This window comes from Triplophysa rosa, linkage group LG17, assembly GCF_024868665.1.
Source record: "Triplophysa rosa linkage group LG17, Trosa_1v2, whole genome shotgun sequence".
NCBI classification, from domain to species: domain Eukaryota; kingdom Metazoa; phylum Chordata; class Actinopteri; order Cypriniformes; family Nemacheilidae; genus Triplophysa; species Triplophysa rosa.
The window spans coordinates 7,581,719-7,598,037 of NC_079906.1; the positions used below are offsets into that span (position 1 = coordinate 7,581,719).

Below are 16,319 nucleotides of genomic sequence, written 5' to 3' on the forward strand. Positions count from 1 at the left end.
ATTTGTTTGTTTTTTATTATTGCACTTTATTAAAGGGATAAATCACCATTGTCATTGTTCCAAATCTGTATAACTTTCTTTGTTCTGCTGAACACAACGGAAGATATCTGAAAGAATGTCAGTAACCAAACAGATCTCATCCCCCCACTGACTCCTATAGTATTTATTTTTACCTACTATGGCAGTAAATGGGGTATGAGATCTGTTTGGTTACTGACATTCTTCCAAATGTTTAGTAGAACAAAGAAATGTATACAGGTTTGGAACATCCGGGGGGCGGGGGTTGGGGTGTAAATGATGACAGAATATTAATTTTTGGGTCGCTTTAAGGATACAACAGTTGAACTATTTTATTTTGCGCTTTTCATTTCTCCTTTCATCGTTCATTTTGGGTAAAAAAATTAAAAAAAGATTTATTTACTTTTGCAATAATTGTAGTTGACCTATTCATGAGTTACACTTAGCCTCTCTCAACTACAGTCCATCACACAAAAATACACTTATTTTGAACACTGAATTATGTGTTGGTTGTGATTTCTCTCAGTGTCTAACCATGCATCAAATTTGTTTTCTAAGTATTCCACGGGAAACTTCTAGTCACCTCAGGCATCTGCTGCTCGGTTTGCTGCAGAGGAACCACAGAGAGCGCATGGACTTTGGTCAGTGGACATAAACTTGGATCATGCACTTTACTCCATGAAAACTTGTCTCAAAACAAAGATATTAATATATTAATACAAGATGCGCCATTACAATGAATGGGGAGGAATGCTATGCTCAATATGGCCGCTCTAGTGAAGGAAGTCCCGCCTTTCAGTGAAACGAACCAATCGTCAATCAACCAATCGTATTGACTGATGATTCTCTGGGGCGGGGCTGTCGTGAGGTGCTTGCCAGCCTGTGTGCATGCGCAGATGAAGCGATCTCGAAAAAGATTATTTTTTAGCACAATTTAAGTTTAGCAAACCAAAGTTATGGTACAGTCAGGTTTAATTATTGATAGGAAATATGCTGTTTAATTGTGATTTTTGGCAGCGATTTTAAAAATATCTGCCTCCCCATTCAAGTAGATAGGACTGTGGACTTGCTATGATGTAATTAACTGCCCAGAGGCATTGCAAACATGGTGGCGGAGTGGCACGACTTCATAAACAGACTTTGCTAAAAAAAAATGATAATGCATTAGAATAAAAAAAGAACTGTTTTCTATTTCAGATGAGTTTTTTCACCATCCTTTCCTGGAAGCTAATTCATCTGTGAGGAAATGTAAGATGTGCCATTTCAATCTTCGAACGCATCCACTCATTTTTCATTTTTATGCCTGCTTTTTTCCATGTTATAGAATGATACCAAAACCATTAAGCTAGCACAAATAGTTGTAAAAGACATAAACAGCATCTCTTTGGTCACAATAAGCTTTGTTTAACTCTTCGTTCGTCTGTGTTAGCCTCTCCTGTGCCCATGCCCGTGTATCCCAGCACCAGCTCTTCAAGCAGTGGTTCTTCAACATCTCAACTCACTCCTACTCAGGTGACACATCATGCTTTCTTGTTTCTAATGGCCCCTAGGTAGACTACACCATATAATCCCTTTAGTGTACACTAGACTTAGGTTCCAAATTTTGTCTCATCACCATACCCTGCAATACTGTATAATGATAAATATATGATTTTTGTTTGACAGTACGACACTGAAACTCAGAAGCCCCTCCCACAGACTAACATCGCACAGTCTCCAGGTTCCTTGTTGAAGGAGTCGTCTTCATCGGAGTCTGATGACTTTGTCATGGTGCCTGCTCAGTTCACCAGTAAGATGAAACCACACGCGTGTTGACCTACATTGTGTTATGTAATAAGAAAAACTGTACATTTCTTCTTCTAAATGAAGCATCTCAGATGTAATCCTTCTGTTCACTGGTGCAGGTGAACCAGTTAGCGCAGGAGGCCAGGACAGTTTGATGCGCAGCGGGTGAGTGGATGTTTCACATGCATTTGAGTGTTAAAGTGACAAGGGCCACTCACGCACAGTGTATAGAGTTACACACAACGCATATATAGATGCTCTTCAACTTTAACCTGCACATTCACTAAAATATTTAGTTTCCACTGTGAGAAGTCAGTTGACCTTTTTCGTATTCATTTCAAGATTTCAAGTTTTTGTTGTGCCATCTGCCGTCTTATACATTTATAAGATAAATGAGCTATACTGAGTATAGATGTGAGTCATGGATTGTGTGATTTCAGTAGTAACCAAGTGACTTGTTAAATATACAGTAGGAGTTATGTACTGTATGTGTATAATGTTCCTTGTAGATAAGTTTTTTGTGTTTGTGTGTCAGACTTGTCATGGCAACAATGTTCTCTTTTTATGTTTTTACTTCACAAGTGAATATGTGCAGTGAAAGTGGGAATTCTTGAGAAGAAAGGAATTCATACATCAACAGGCAACAAATGGTCTCAGTGCACATGACATGTCAATCATTCACCTCTCTCTCTCTCTCTCTCTCTCACTCTCTCTCACTCTCTAGCCCTGTGGATTGTTGTGGCAGTAGCTACAGTCAGTCTGTGCCTGTTCCAGTGCCAACTCAAAAACAAAACTACCAGAGGATGGAGCAGAACCTACAAGCATCTGACAGGTTGGCTGTATATCATTAGCTACGTTTACATGGACAATTGTAATCTGATTAAAAATCCAATCCGAATGAAAATGTTACATATAAAAACGTCAATCAGATTAAAAATGCCCAAACCGATTGAAATTTTAGTCGTCTCTCTCTCTCTGGGATGTTATAAATTCATAAATGCATAGATATTCTCCTGTGAATGCTTCACAGATGAGTTCTCTGTGTTGTTTTCCAGGACAGGAGCAGCTCTGTATCACTGCAGCTCAAGTGGATTTCCAACATGTGGAATAGCTGAGGCTTCTCCAGAATCAGGAGGATCCAGACCTTATCTACCCTTCCCACAGGGTAAAAAACACTAGATATGATCTGATTTGCATATTAGGATAATAGAGAAGACACTAGAAGTGAGGTTTCAGAATTAACCACCTGTCTAAAATAACAGCTAAATTCCAGGGTTTAAAGATGATGTGCTTTTTAAAGGATCATTGTGTAATTGTTTAGCGGCATCAAGCGGTGATGTTGTGAATGGCAACCAATGGCTCACTCCACCCCTCCCTTTCGAAGCACTACGGTGGCTCTGACAGGACTAAGACGTCGTCACGTTTTCGATTCTTTGCTGAAGGAGAAAACGTATTTACGAAACGCGTTGTGTAGAGCAGTTTGTCCGTTTAGGGCTACTGTAGAAACAACATGGTGAATTCCATGTAAGGGGACCCACGATGTATGTAGATAGAAATAGCTCATTCTCAGCTAATAGAAACATAACGCTTCATTATGTAAGGTCTTTATACACCTCTGAAGACATAGTTATGTATATTATATTGCATTTCTGTCAAAAGATCCTCCAAAAAATGACACACTTGTCCTTTAATTTATGCAAAATATAGTCTAACAGTAGGTATTATTTATGGTCAATACATTTTCTCAAATTACGGATAACGTCTTTAATTAGTCAGCATTTATATATTTGGTGTATCATGTAGAAAATGATGATCTGATTTTTATCTTTCAGTGGGAACTTTTCCGAAAACACCCAATCAGCATGAACCTGTTGGCAGTAGGACAGAGACAAATGCTACCAGTAAAATCCTGTTTCACTGCATGTCATATTCATTTTTATGACTGCTTGTTTCAGATATCCGAGTCTTATCATCTCTCTCTCTCTCTCTCTCTCTCTCTCTCTCTCTCTCTCTCTCTCCTCGGTTGCTCGTTCATGCGGTCGCTCTTCTCTCTCTCTCTCTCTCTCTCTCTCTCTCTCTCTGTCTCTGTCTCTCAGATGAGTGGCAAAAGCAGTGTAAGGTCTCTCCTCTTTTCACTGACCTTACAGCCAGGGAACCAACCCTGACCCACAGACACATTGGCAACTGGAACAGTCCAGACTGTGTAGTGCACAGAGTGAGTAATTCAGGACACAACAGACCACAAATACAGTTGCTCCACCAATAACAATAGGTTACTCTCGCAACCCCGGTTCTCTGAAACATAGAGTGGAGAGATCCACCTATGGGAAGGGCATTCGTTCCTGACCTCTGCAGAAGCGTCCAATTGCACAAAGTCTGGCTAGACAGAAGGTAAAGGAATGTAACAATGATGGGCTATGAAGACCCCACTCCTAAAACAGAATGTGCTACCAAGGTTTTGGTGACATCCAATCGGTAGTAACAAATGTATAGGGAGAAGCCCAGCTGGCAGCAGAGCAGATGTCCTGCAGTGATACTCCCCTGAACAAAGCTTAAGAGACAGCTAAGCCCCTCATGGAATGAGCTCTGATGTTTCCTGGGGACTGCACTCCCTTCGATTCGTATGCCAATGCTATTGCGCCCACATGCCAATGCGAGAGGTGCTGCTTAGATATGGGACTCCCCTTATGAGGGGACGCTCATGTAATAAAGAGCTGGTCGCTTTCTTCCGGAAAGCACTGGTCCTGGTCATATATGTCTGTAATGCACGAACAGGACACAGAGCATTCAGCTGTATTATTGCTCCTGTATGACATATCGCTTATTGCTCCATGAACTCTCTCTAAGTCGCTTTGGATAAAAGCGTCTGCTAAATGACTAAATGTAAATGTAATGTCTGTAATGAATGAACAGCATTCAGCCTCTGATCCTCCGCAGAGGAAAAAGGCGGAGGGTGAAAAGCGGACAGCTCCAACACCTTTGATGTGAATGCATGGAAGCACTTGGGCATAAAAGCCGAGTTAGGCTTAAGAAAAACCTTATCTCCACAGAATTTAGTGCACAAGGGATGTACTGAGAGCGCATGTAGCTCACTGACACGTTTGGCTGACGCCAAGGCCAAGAGCAAACCCATCTTGAAGTACAGCAGCTTCAAGGAAATACCTCCCAGGGGCTCAAAAGGAAGCTGAGACAGAGTCTCCAGTACCATGCAGAGGTCCCATTCAGGGACAGTTTTCCTGATGACTGCCAAGGAGCGACGGGCACCCTTCATGAATCTGAGGATTAAAGTATGCTGCACGACTGTTGAGCCCTCAAAGCCCACATGACAGGCAGAAATAGCTGCCAGGTAGACCTTAATTGTTGAAAAAGACCTGCCTTTATCCATTAGGTCAGAAATACAAAATATCAGGAACTGAGCAGTGAGCACTGATATGATGCGAGACCGCGCCCATCACACCACTCTTCAAACACTTGCCACTTAAAACCATATGCATTTTGTATAGTAGCAACCACACACGGGTGAAGCCCAAGCGCATTTAAGTTTGTCCTTGCACTGGCCAGGCCCAGAGGAGGAAAGGCATACAGCAGCACCTTGGGCCATGGGTGGGCCAGTGCGTCCACCTCGAGGGGCACGTTCAAGTCATTTAGCGAGAAGAACATTGGACAATGGGTGTGTTCGCGTGAGGCGAATAGATCTACGGTAGCCTGTCCGAATCTCCTCCATATCATGCCCACTATCTGAGGGTGTATCAATCTCCATAGAGTGGGTTCCCCCCGATAGAAGGTCTGGGCCTCTGTTCAGAATGCCTGGAACATGAGCCGCGTGTAACAACAGGAAAAACCGCCCGCTCCACACCAAAAGCTTGTGAGCTAGAGCGTGAACTTTCGATGAGCGCAAACCGCCCTGGCAATTGATATATGCCACCGCTGTAGTATTGTCGCAGCGTACAAGCACATGATGTCCTTGCAGGTGAGGCAGAAAATTATTCGGAGATTTCCATATGATCAGGAGCTCTAAATAATGTATGTGTGCTGAACGTAGTCTGCTCGGCCACAAACCGCAAAAAATTCTGCCTTCCTGGGTTGCACCCCAGCCTGTTAATAGCATCTGTTGTCACGACTTTCCGCATCACTAACATCCCCAGACTGGTTCCCTGTGCGTAAAACTCTGCGTCCCTCCAGTGGCGAAGAGCTGCTGTGCAGATGCGCGTCCCTGTTACAGAGCGACAGAGATTGCGTAACGGGCTGAAATGTAGTGCCAAAACCCATTTCATGAATGCTCTCATTCTCAGGAGTCCCAGAGGCAAAACTTGGGACTGCAATCTAAGGCCCTGCAATAGATGTGATGTGTGTAAGCACACGGCAGGTGTCCTGCAGCACTTTCTCTTTCGACTCGGCTATGATGAGCCAATCCTCTATGTATGTCAAAATCCGCATACCTATTCTCAGGGGAGCCAAGCCAGCCTCCGCACAGTGAGAGCTCGAAAGGAAGGACCGTGAATTCGTAACATATGCCTAGATAGGCGAAACAAAGAAACTTCCTGGGTGGCAGATAAATGCTTACAGTATGTAGAAAAAAGCATCTTTTAGATCAACCGATGTGAACCAGTCGTTCTGTTTTATGGCGTGCGATGCGCCACTTCTCACTGTCAGGGAGTCCCGGCAGGTTAAGCCAAAGTGCGCGCTCCCCCACCACAGAAAGCGCCATGGAGCGCCCGCAAGCTTGGACAGTCTGATGAGCATTACGGAGGACAAGTCGTTGACCGTAAGGATCTCCTTCCACAAGGTTGACGATCCTTTGTCCAGCTGCCTGGTAAGCAGAGAGACCGACCGGTTCATCGGCGAACTGGAGGCTGCCTACGAAGATATCCTCTTCGGGGAACGCAGGATTAGGCAAGTCAGCCCAATTAAGTGATGTCGCGTCCCGGGAGGCCGCGTCGCCGTCCCCGTGTCCCCCATCGGAGTCAGAAAGGCCGAGCTCGACACACTGGGTCACAGCAACTTTGAGACGATTCCGCAGGAGCTTTTTAGGCAGCACAAGGCAATGGCTGCAATGCTCAGGGTTCTCTCCAAAGCCTCTTCTGCATGCTTGAGGCCCAAGCAGACCCCACATAATTCGTGAGAGACCTTAGCGGCGATAAGAGCCCCACACGTTGCCGGGCAGGCCCTTGATGAGCTGTTCCCGGGAGTAGTGGCAGATTTAGAGAGCGACATAATTGCGAGAAATCTGTGGGGGGCAGCTGTGGAAAAATACACTAGCGTGGGTGGCTCAGGATGCAAAACACAGCTAACCTGGCTGAATAGACGACTGTCACGTCTGGCGGAGGCTGATCAGACAATATGTCCTGCTTAAGACACGCAGTGAGCAGTGAATATCCAACGAACTGTGTCCATGCAGAGATCGCGAGAAGCGAATGTCAACTGGAGAACAGAAGAGCAGGCAGTCCTTCTATGCTCTCAGGTAAGGGGGTGGGGCCTTACCTGGCATTGGCTGCGCGCTTCTGTCTGTCTAGCCAGACTTGGTGCAATTGGATGCTTCTGCAGAGGTCAGGTACGGATGCCCTTCCCATAGGTGGATCTTGAACACGAGATGATGAAAGAGATCATGTGTAACCGTATTCTTGTATACAAGTCTGTGTATAATGATCATAAATCATTTTTATATCACTGCAGTCCTTCTGAAACCTTGTATTTCTATATTTTGTGATCATCCTTTATTATTAGTCACCCTTTATGTTTGTCACTGGGTTTTGCAAATATCTAACCAATATAAAGTATTAAAAAGTGCTTTTCAACTTTGACAACACAGTATTTAATAATTTAAAAAGTAGAGTTTTTCCATTCCCTGAAAAACAGCGAATTTAGATATCGGCACAGATATAGGTTTTGGAAGGACAGCGACGTTTTACACTATTGTTCAAAACTTTAAGGTTGTTTGGCTAAAATGTTTTTCATGATCTTAGAAAATTAAAAGAATGGAATAAGTTATGTAGAGGAAAATCTGTACCAACATATCGTCACTGTTGAACTGATACCTTGTATCTCCATTTTTTATAGTGTCATTTTTTTTCATGAAACATTACTTTTGGCCACCCTTCGTGTTTGTGTGTGGGTTAGGTTTCCACAATTTGAACCAATAAGAAGTATTAAAAAGATCTTGTCAATCAATGTTGATAATACAGTGTTTAATTCTTAGAGAACTTCAGGGTTTTTTCAGTTTTGGAGATACAAGGTTTCAGTTCGATGGTGACGATGTTCATTTTTTCTTTACAAAACAAAAATTGTTTTTGATTGTTGACTTGAACTGAATAATGAAGAAAAAGCAGCTATAGTTGAATAGATGACAACTTCAATATTGTTTAAAAAGCAACTCGGGAGATCTCAAGAAGCTGGTTGATAAAATGCCAAGAGAACATTTCTGCTTATTCTAGGCAAGGGGACTATAATAAAGATGCTAAAATACAAGTTTTATTTGTTTTTTGTAGGCATAACAATTCACATAGTTACATTTTTGTTATTCCTTAGTTTTGATGAGTTTACTGTTATTTATTCTAAAATGTGGAATAAACTAAGAATGATTAGTGATCCTAAACTCTGTCCTAAATTAAAACCTATTTACTATTTAGAAGTACTGATATAAACGCATTCTTAGCTATTGTGTAATGTATTATTTGCCTGCACTAGAAAATAGAAAAATGCTTTTTAAATTTGTCAGATAACTTGAAGCACTTTTCATATACAGTATGTCATTACTCTCCATTTCCTGTGATTCAGTGGGATTTGTATCGGCGACCCAGTTCTAGTCAAGCTACGTCACCGGTTCAGCGAGGTCTGATGGCTCGAAACAAAACCCTGTCTGACCTAAAGGAGTTGGCGCAGGGCCCCGCCGCTGGGCCCCGTGTGTCCCTGTTCAGGCCGGCGGAGAGAAGAGACACTATCAAAAGGTATTAGCCACTGCAGCTTTAGTTCATGATGTTATTCAATGTCATGTATTATCCCTATCATTGCGTCACAATCATTCTTGACACATTGGTGATAATAGTGAGATTTAATAATTGACACTGATGTCATTGTGGTTTGCTGCAGGCTGATTATGTGAGTTTGTTTGTTTTGTAGGGCTGTGTGAGGTATTATAGTTGTGGGTCATTTGTGTTGTGCAGGTCAGTTAGTACCGGACGTCTCTCAGATAAGCTGCTGAAGGCTGTGTTTGGACCTCAGCTAGACAGAGGCAGCTATGAAAAATTATATGCTGACAGAGCCACGGACATCACAGGTATGAGCATGCAATAGATATGAAACAAACCAAATTTACAGAAAAAACAATTATGTTACTGTAAAATTACCAAATTATCTTTCCCTGGGGTTCCTATGATGTGATATTTTACCAGAAAATGATAACATGAACTAAATAAAATGTTAAAGGAAAAAAACGTTGTGGAGACTATAAGTGTAATTGTTTAACTCTATCTTTCTAGCGCCCCCTTGTGGCAGTGATGGCACAGAACAGGGTACATGCAGTCCTGCTGGAGCTGTCTTCACATTGGGCACTCCTGAATATGGACGCACGCCTCCTCGCGCTATTCGACCAAGACGTTTCTCAGGTGAGAACTGCAAACCTTATTTTGCATGAGATGAGACATTTGCATGATATGTTTTATTGTAACTTTATTTGCTTTTAAAGTGGGCACTCCCAGTCCGACAAGCCCTGGCTGGACCTTTGGCCACTTTCACGAGGCCCACGGTTCACCTGACAGTCTGCGCTATGGTTACACAGATCCCGTGGCAGCGAACCTATGTGAGGGCGTGGCCTTTGTGCCACCTGAACTGCCAGAGGAGACACTGATGGAGGTAAAATAACAGGGCTATACAATTATGAAATTAAGCCAAAGTTAAAATGATAGTTCACCTAAAGATGAAAATTCTGTCAATATTTACTCTCTTGTCATTTCAAACATGTATGACTTTCTTTCTTCTGCAGAACACAAAAGAAGATCATTTGAAGAATGTTGGTAACCGAACAACAGCGGTACTCGTTCACTTCTATTTATGAACACAAAACCAATGCAATACTGTTGTTCGGTTACCAACATTCTTCAAAAAATCTTCTTAGGCCCGATTCACATTTCACGTCTTTTCCACGCGCATATTCTTTATTTTAAATGTAGATATGCAAATAGGGGGCGCACATTTTTCTAGGCGTGTCAGCGCCGAGTCGAGATGGAAATAGTTCAACTTTTCGGAGTGCCGCGCACGCACCGCGGGTCATTTGAAGAGAGAAAGAGGCGCAGCTCGCGTTTTCCGCACGATTTTAGACGCGAAATGTGAATCGGGCCTTATACTGTATCAAAACAAGTGATTCTGTTCTGTGAGGATCATGTAATGTCATTTCTTCCTCTCTACAGGAGGGTCATACAGACTTGCTAAGCCAGCTGCGCTTCATTCTAGCTTTTACCCACTGCATCATGGAGTTCGCTAGAGAAAAGGATGCTGGGATTGATAAGAGCTTGGGACTTGATGCTTCATTTCTAGAGCAGAGCGTCGTGGCTGACCAGATCAGCCAGCTGAGCCATGATTGGAGGTGTGTTTCTAAAGAAAACAGGCTGTTCTTTGTGAAATGTATGACGATGATAAATAAAGTACACTGTTGGTGATGTGTGATATGTGTGTGTAGCTCTGCAGAGCAGCTGGTTCTCTATATGAAGTGTGCCGAGCTGCTGTCCTCTGCATTACACACAGCAAAGGATGGAATTAAAGAAGGAAAACTCTACCCATCAGGATCTGTAAAGCAAGGTATAACACACTTTCCACAATGGATTCAGGCTTAGCCAATAATAGAAGACACATTTTATGTCTTGTATAATGCAGAACCTTATTGAAAGAATAGTTCACCCAAAAATGAAAGTTCTGTCATGAATTACTCACCCTCAAGTTGTTCCAAACCTGTATAAATGTCTTTGTTTGGTTGAATGCAAAGATATTTAGAAGAATGTTAGAAATCTAAGTTGCAATCCCAAAAAATAAAATTTGCCTAGATTTTACTCACCCTCAAGCCATCTTCTTTCAGCGGATCACAATCTGAGTTATATTGAATAATATCCTGGTTCTTCCTAGCTTGGTAATGGGAATGGATAGAGACCCAGTTTTTGAAGCTCCAAAAAGCACATATATCTGTCATAAAAGTAATTCAAATGACTCCAGGGTTATATGTCCAGGGTTAATACATGTCTCATGACATAAAACGATACATTTGTGAGCAAAAACGATTGCTATTTTGAGCTCATTTAGTCACGTTTGGATGTAAACACGATTAATCTCACTCAAAATGGCCGCACGCAGGCTCAACAAATCTCATCTTTTGAATCACATGGGTTGTCGAGTCTGTGTGCGCCCATTTTGAGTGAGAACAGTGATAATCTTGGACCATAAGTAATTTTTTATTTTCGAAAATCCAATGTAGTCCACTTTTAAATCTTATTAAATGTTAATACTTTTACAGTGTCTCTGATGGACATGTCTCTCTTGATCTTTTGCAGTTGTTCGTAAGCTGAACGAGCAGTATAAAGACTGTGTCAGCTCCTGTCATTCCCTCACTGAGAAACTCCAGCAGTTCTTCAGCAGCAAGCAAAGACTGATGGACCGCATGAGCAGCGTTACTGCAGAGAGACTCATCTACACACACACCATTCACATGGTACATCCAACACACACTCAAGTTAATTGCTACTGACAAAAACATTCATGGAGGAACATCATTGTCTTTTAGTATATTAAATATAAATCTGTGATAAATGTGATCAGGTACAGACTGCAGCACTGGACGAGATGTTTCATCATGGAGAAATGTCTGTCGAGAAATACCATAAGGCTTTACTGCTGATGGAGGGGTTGTCTTTAATTATTACTGATACTGACGACCTAAACAACATTAACAAATGTGAGTATAACATACATAAACACGCTTGTTGGGTGGAGAGCTGAATGTTCATCTCATCTCAATGTGTGTTTATATACTGTGTCTACAGGTCAACAGTGTATCGAGAGACGCCTCTCGTCCCTTCAGCCCAGAATATGTTTGTGATGGTAACCCTCAGTCCTGGTTGTGGACATTTGCTTTGCTGTGTTAAAAACATCCTCTGCAGCTCAGTTCATCTCAGTTGCCATTTGAAATTTCACAAAAAACTTAAAACTTACTCAAAGGTACGAAATGAATGAAAAAGGTGAGTAAAGACTGTATGGATCATCATATGTATCGTCTTTATCAGTCATATATGAACATTTAAGGACATTTAACAAAAACACAATCTGTTTTATTCACTTGGTCACTTGTGCAAGCATGTTTACCAATGCCTGATGTTTGACTTCGTGACATTTCTTTACTCTAAGTAGTATAACATTTAAGCCAGTGTTGAGCATCAGCCTGGATGCTTGCATGTTTTTGCATGATATCTGAAGGGAATTATCATTTGAAACCTGTCAGTGATACTTTTTGTGAAACATCAGCTTGCAATGAACTGGCTGCTGTTAGTGTTACACTACAGATGTACTGTTCTAATGTGGCATTTGACCAAATTTGTGGCAAACCTTTGTAGACCTACTGATAAAGACTTTCTGTTGTCATAGAGGTTGAAGAAATACTTGAGATTTGTAATGTTTGATTATCATATTGTTTGTTCACGTGTATGCAAAGTGAAGCACTTTATAAAACCATTTGCCTTCTGGATGGGAAAGAAACCAATTCAGAAAAGACAAGTCTTCGATGCAACTGCTCATTTTTGTTAGATTAGCCCATGTATGTAGCAAATTGTAGCATTTGTTTTTCTTGTAAACTGCTTTTGCATGTAAAAACATGAATAACTGTATGACTGAAGGTGATGTTTTCCATTTGCTCCAGAACGACAGACCTGTAAATGTAGGGCTTTTGCACATTTTGGTGGGATGAAGTCATGACTTGTCTGGTTGTTGTAGTGATTTATTAGTGCCTGTGATGTTTTTAGCCGATCAACATATTGGTTTTAATTTTTACTCTGTAAAAAAACCTCTTCTGACTAACACCGTATCAAACTTTCACAGTTGTATTGTACCCTGAGAATACAGCTGATTTCAGCTCACTGGACGCTCAAAGCAAATGTGTGACTCGCAATCAAATATACTAACATTTTCCTGTTATTTTTGCAAAGGTTTGCTCATTACTTGCACTATTTTTGCACCAACAATAGATTTATCAGAGCTTTCAGGATGATCAAAACTATTTTTATTACCATTTGCTTATCTGATAATAACAAGGTTTCTTATCAAGATGTTTTAAGGCATTTAGTTTGAATTGTGTATAGTAAAATAAAACTCGATTAATGCACATGATATGTAACGGGATGTTAAACAAATTGAGGACAATGAACAATTTTGTATATTTGTTACAGTATTTATTATATTTTTTCTGTATTTTGGCTTTCAAAGAAGCCAAACCCAAAACAAGTGCAGAATGCATGTATGTGGTATGGATGTGTGTAATTTAATAAATTTCACTTGTATTTTTACTCAGTGTGTGTTGATTACTTTCATGTGCACAATGGATGGCATAGATGGAGACAGAGTGATTGTGATGTTGAGGACATACTATATAAATTACTAATGAAACATTTATAAGACCCTCTCCCTCATGTTAGTTTAAACATTTCTTGATTTAAAAAACGATATTTTGATTTTGGTCATTTTTGATTTTGAGATCAGAGCCATAGGCCAAAACCTTTTTTATAAATATTTTCTGTTTCACAGAAGAAATTCCTACTGATTGATTTTCATACTGATGATGGTGAATAAATAATGACCTAATTTTCATTTATTTTTTGTGAACCATCTGTTTAAGAACTGCATGTTAAGACGTGGACATAAAACACTGCGCAATTTGCATTATTGTTTGATATTGTAAATGAATGTATTTATTTATTTACTTCGAGGCCTTATTGGACTGATTATGTTTATATTTGGCTATGTAAACCTAAGAAAGCAGACGGTTATAAAAAAAGAATACAAAAATAATACGATAAACCTCCGCCAGAAAACCAGAGGAAGCAAAACCTACGATTGCCCCGCCCTCTCACACACGATAGGCTCTGTTATCCCCTGCACTGATATGATTGGATGCTAGCGCTGTCAGTTATACAGAGGTCACGCTCTCACTCGAGTGCTTCCGGGTACTCGGAGAAGAAAGAAAAAAAAAGCAGTCCATCGCCATGTTTCAGACAGAAGCATCTGTCAAACGTTAATAATAGTTTTATTCAGCTTTATGTTTGTGAGAGTGTTAACGCAAACACGTTTGTTGTTTATACTCCGAGGTCAGAGGTCCAGTGGATGGTTGGAGTGCAGGAGGGTGTTTTTACAGTAAGTAAAGAGTGTGTTGACGTTTGTGTTTAGCAGTCGTGCTAACGCGCCGCTTTCTGTTGTACATCCTCACACACAGAACACAACCTCACATACTTACAGCTTACAGTTATGTCTGTGTGTTTATTGAGTGTGTATCAGTAGATAACTAGAGCTGGGCGTTCATATATGGTGAATGTGTGGGTCTGTTAGCTGTAGCCTGTGGTCGTGTATACGGAATGAGCCGTAAATATGAGTATGAGCAGAACGCATCTACTGCTAAACACAGTCTTGTCAGTCATGTAGTGCAGCAGTTTATGCTTTAACAAAATATTTCTTAATAACTCAGCCTAAATGTCATAATTACCACAATTGTTGTCATTACTACCTACCTATCATTGGGGTAAATAAATAATATTAAAATATGTGTGAAAAACTGTGTGATAAGTCTGTCATTTTACTTAGTTTCTTATTGACAACAGCTCATACCACAGTTTTATTGTAGCAGTTAATATTTTGGCGGAAATTGTGGTTGACATTTCTATAAAAATGCTATGTATCTGAAGGCAGAGTCTATAGCTAATCGATAATGTGCAGTAACTTGTCAATTAATTTAATTGAGAGATGCCTGCACCTGTCCTGTACACGTGTTTAAACGCTATGAACGTTTACGTTATTTTCTATTTTTTTAATTTTACATTTTTGTTAAAATTGTACTTCTCTATTTTTGTTCTGTGGTAACTGCTCAGAATTTTGCAAGGAGTCATGTGTGAGCTTAGGGTTGGGAATCGAAAATCAATTCGAAATCGAAAAGGTAGGAATCGGAATCGAAAAGAATAGGAATTGATTCTTTTTGAAATAAACATTTCTTGAAATATGTACAGTATATGCATATTTTCAGAAATGTGCATGTGTTCATCTGTGATCTGCTGATATCTGATTAAAAGTACTTATGAAAATAATTAACCATTTTTTTTACTGTAGTAGTAAGCATAGTTTAACTACACAGTATTTGCAGTAAAGCACAGGAACCACAAATGTACCATAGTTTCTGTATAGTAACTACAGTTTAACCATGATGCACTTAAACAAATTGTCAAGTCAGACAAATCATGGTTGCTATGTGTGCATATATATATATATATATATACATACACACACATACACACACACACACACACACACACACACACACACACACACACACACACACACACAAAACGGTGCTCATAAATAAATATAAATATATATACCCAACCCTAACTATGTTAACACTGTTGAAAACCACTTAATCCTTGTCATTTTATTCAACTGACACTGTAAAAAAGATACAGAGTAGGGAACAATGTTCTATATTAATATGAAGACATTTTACATCTTGATTTTTTTTACAGCTGTTTCACCTGGATTTAAAATTTTCAGTGCAGTTTATTGTTTGTTTAGGGTTGACAGAAACGTCCTTAAAAATAAAAAGATACATACTTGTAGATTATTTTTACAGTGTAGAGTACTCTAAAAAAGTCGCCTTCAATGAAAACAGTCTAAAATAACAAATCACTGGCAACACCAATAATTTAACAACCAAGGGGACATTAGAAATGAGCCAATGCAGATTTATGGCCACATATATTGTTATGATGTGACATAAACACTGTTTTTGTTACCAATGTATTGAACCATCCATTTATATTTTACTAAATCCCTGTTCCTAGAGTCTAAACATGAGGGAAATATCAGTCATTGCACAAGTTGTATTTTACAACATGTGACAAAAAAGACAGTATTCGATAGACTCCATACCTTGTAGGATTTTTGTCATTTAAAATGCACAAAGAAGAAAAATGCCTAACAAATGGAGAAGGGATTGCTCTTCATAAAACTTAAATAGTTATTATATTTTCATGTGCCCATTTTTAAGGAATATGGACTGTTATAGGTGTGACAGTTCACTTACCTGCCTATAGAAAATCTATTTTGTTTAGAACAAAATATACCTTTATAATACATTAAAAAAACGAAATAAGACAGCTTCAAGTCACAATGTGCAAAATAAATGTGTTTAGGCAAAATGTCTGAAATGCAGGGGAACATACACTCACCTAAAGGATTATTAGGAACACCATACTAATACGGTGTTTGACCCCCTTTCGCCTTCAGAA

The 16,319-nt window shown here is 40.1% G+C and overlaps 2 protein-coding genes across 10 annotated transcripts in view; both read left to right on the forward strand.

Annotated features, from left to right (window-relative positions):
- ulk1a (unc-51 like autophagy activating kinase 1a) overlaps nucleotides 1-13,320 on the forward strand; it is a 30,690-nt gene extending 17,370 nt beyond the window's left edge. Inside the window, exons 10-27 of the mRNA XM_057357638.1 lie at nucleotides 577-659; nucleotides 1,216-1,266; nucleotides 1,448-1,530; nucleotides 1,684-1,807; nucleotides 1,923-1,968; nucleotides 2,528-2,635; nucleotides 2,859-2,968; nucleotides 3,636-3,704; nucleotides 3,900-4,018; nucleotides 8,578-8,747; nucleotides 8,964-9,076; nucleotides 9,279-9,404; nucleotides 9,485-9,651; nucleotides 10,206-10,381; nucleotides 10,475-10,593; nucleotides 11,337-11,494; nucleotides 11,602-11,737; nucleotides 11,826-13,320. Coding sequence (XP_057213621.1) covers nucleotides 577-659; nucleotides 1,216-1,266; nucleotides 1,448-1,530; nucleotides 1,684-1,807; nucleotides 1,923-1,968; nucleotides 2,528-2,635; nucleotides 2,859-2,968; nucleotides 3,636-3,704; nucleotides 3,900-4,018; nucleotides 8,578-8,747; nucleotides 8,964-9,076; nucleotides 9,279-9,404; nucleotides 9,485-9,651; nucleotides 10,206-10,381; nucleotides 10,475-10,593; nucleotides 11,337-11,494; nucleotides 11,602-11,737; nucleotides 11,826-11,881 — 2,014 coding nt within the window. The 3' untranslated portion in view covers nucleotides 11,882-13,320. The remainder of the gene's footprint in view (nucleotides 1-576; nucleotides 660-1,215; nucleotides 1,267-1,447; nucleotides 1,531-1,683; nucleotides 1,808-1,922; nucleotides 1,969-2,527; nucleotides 2,636-2,858; nucleotides 2,969-3,635; nucleotides 3,705-3,899; nucleotides 4,019-8,577; nucleotides 8,748-8,963; nucleotides 9,077-9,278; nucleotides 9,405-9,484; nucleotides 9,652-10,205; nucleotides 10,382-10,474; nucleotides 10,594-11,336; nucleotides 11,495-11,601; nucleotides 11,738-11,825) is intronic.
- A 679-nt stretch (nucleotides 13,321-13,999) lies between these two features.
- Nucleotides 14,000-16,319, forward strand: part of ep400 (E1A binding protein p400) — a 30,972-nt gene continuing 28,652 nt past the window's right edge. For all 9 annotated transcript variants that reach the window (XM_057357391.1, XM_057357396.1, XM_057357394.1 and 6 more), the window contains exon 1: nucleotides 14,000-14,181. The gene's annotated coding sequence lies outside the window, so the exon portion shown is untranslated. The remainder of the gene's footprint in view (nucleotides 14,182-16,319) is intronic.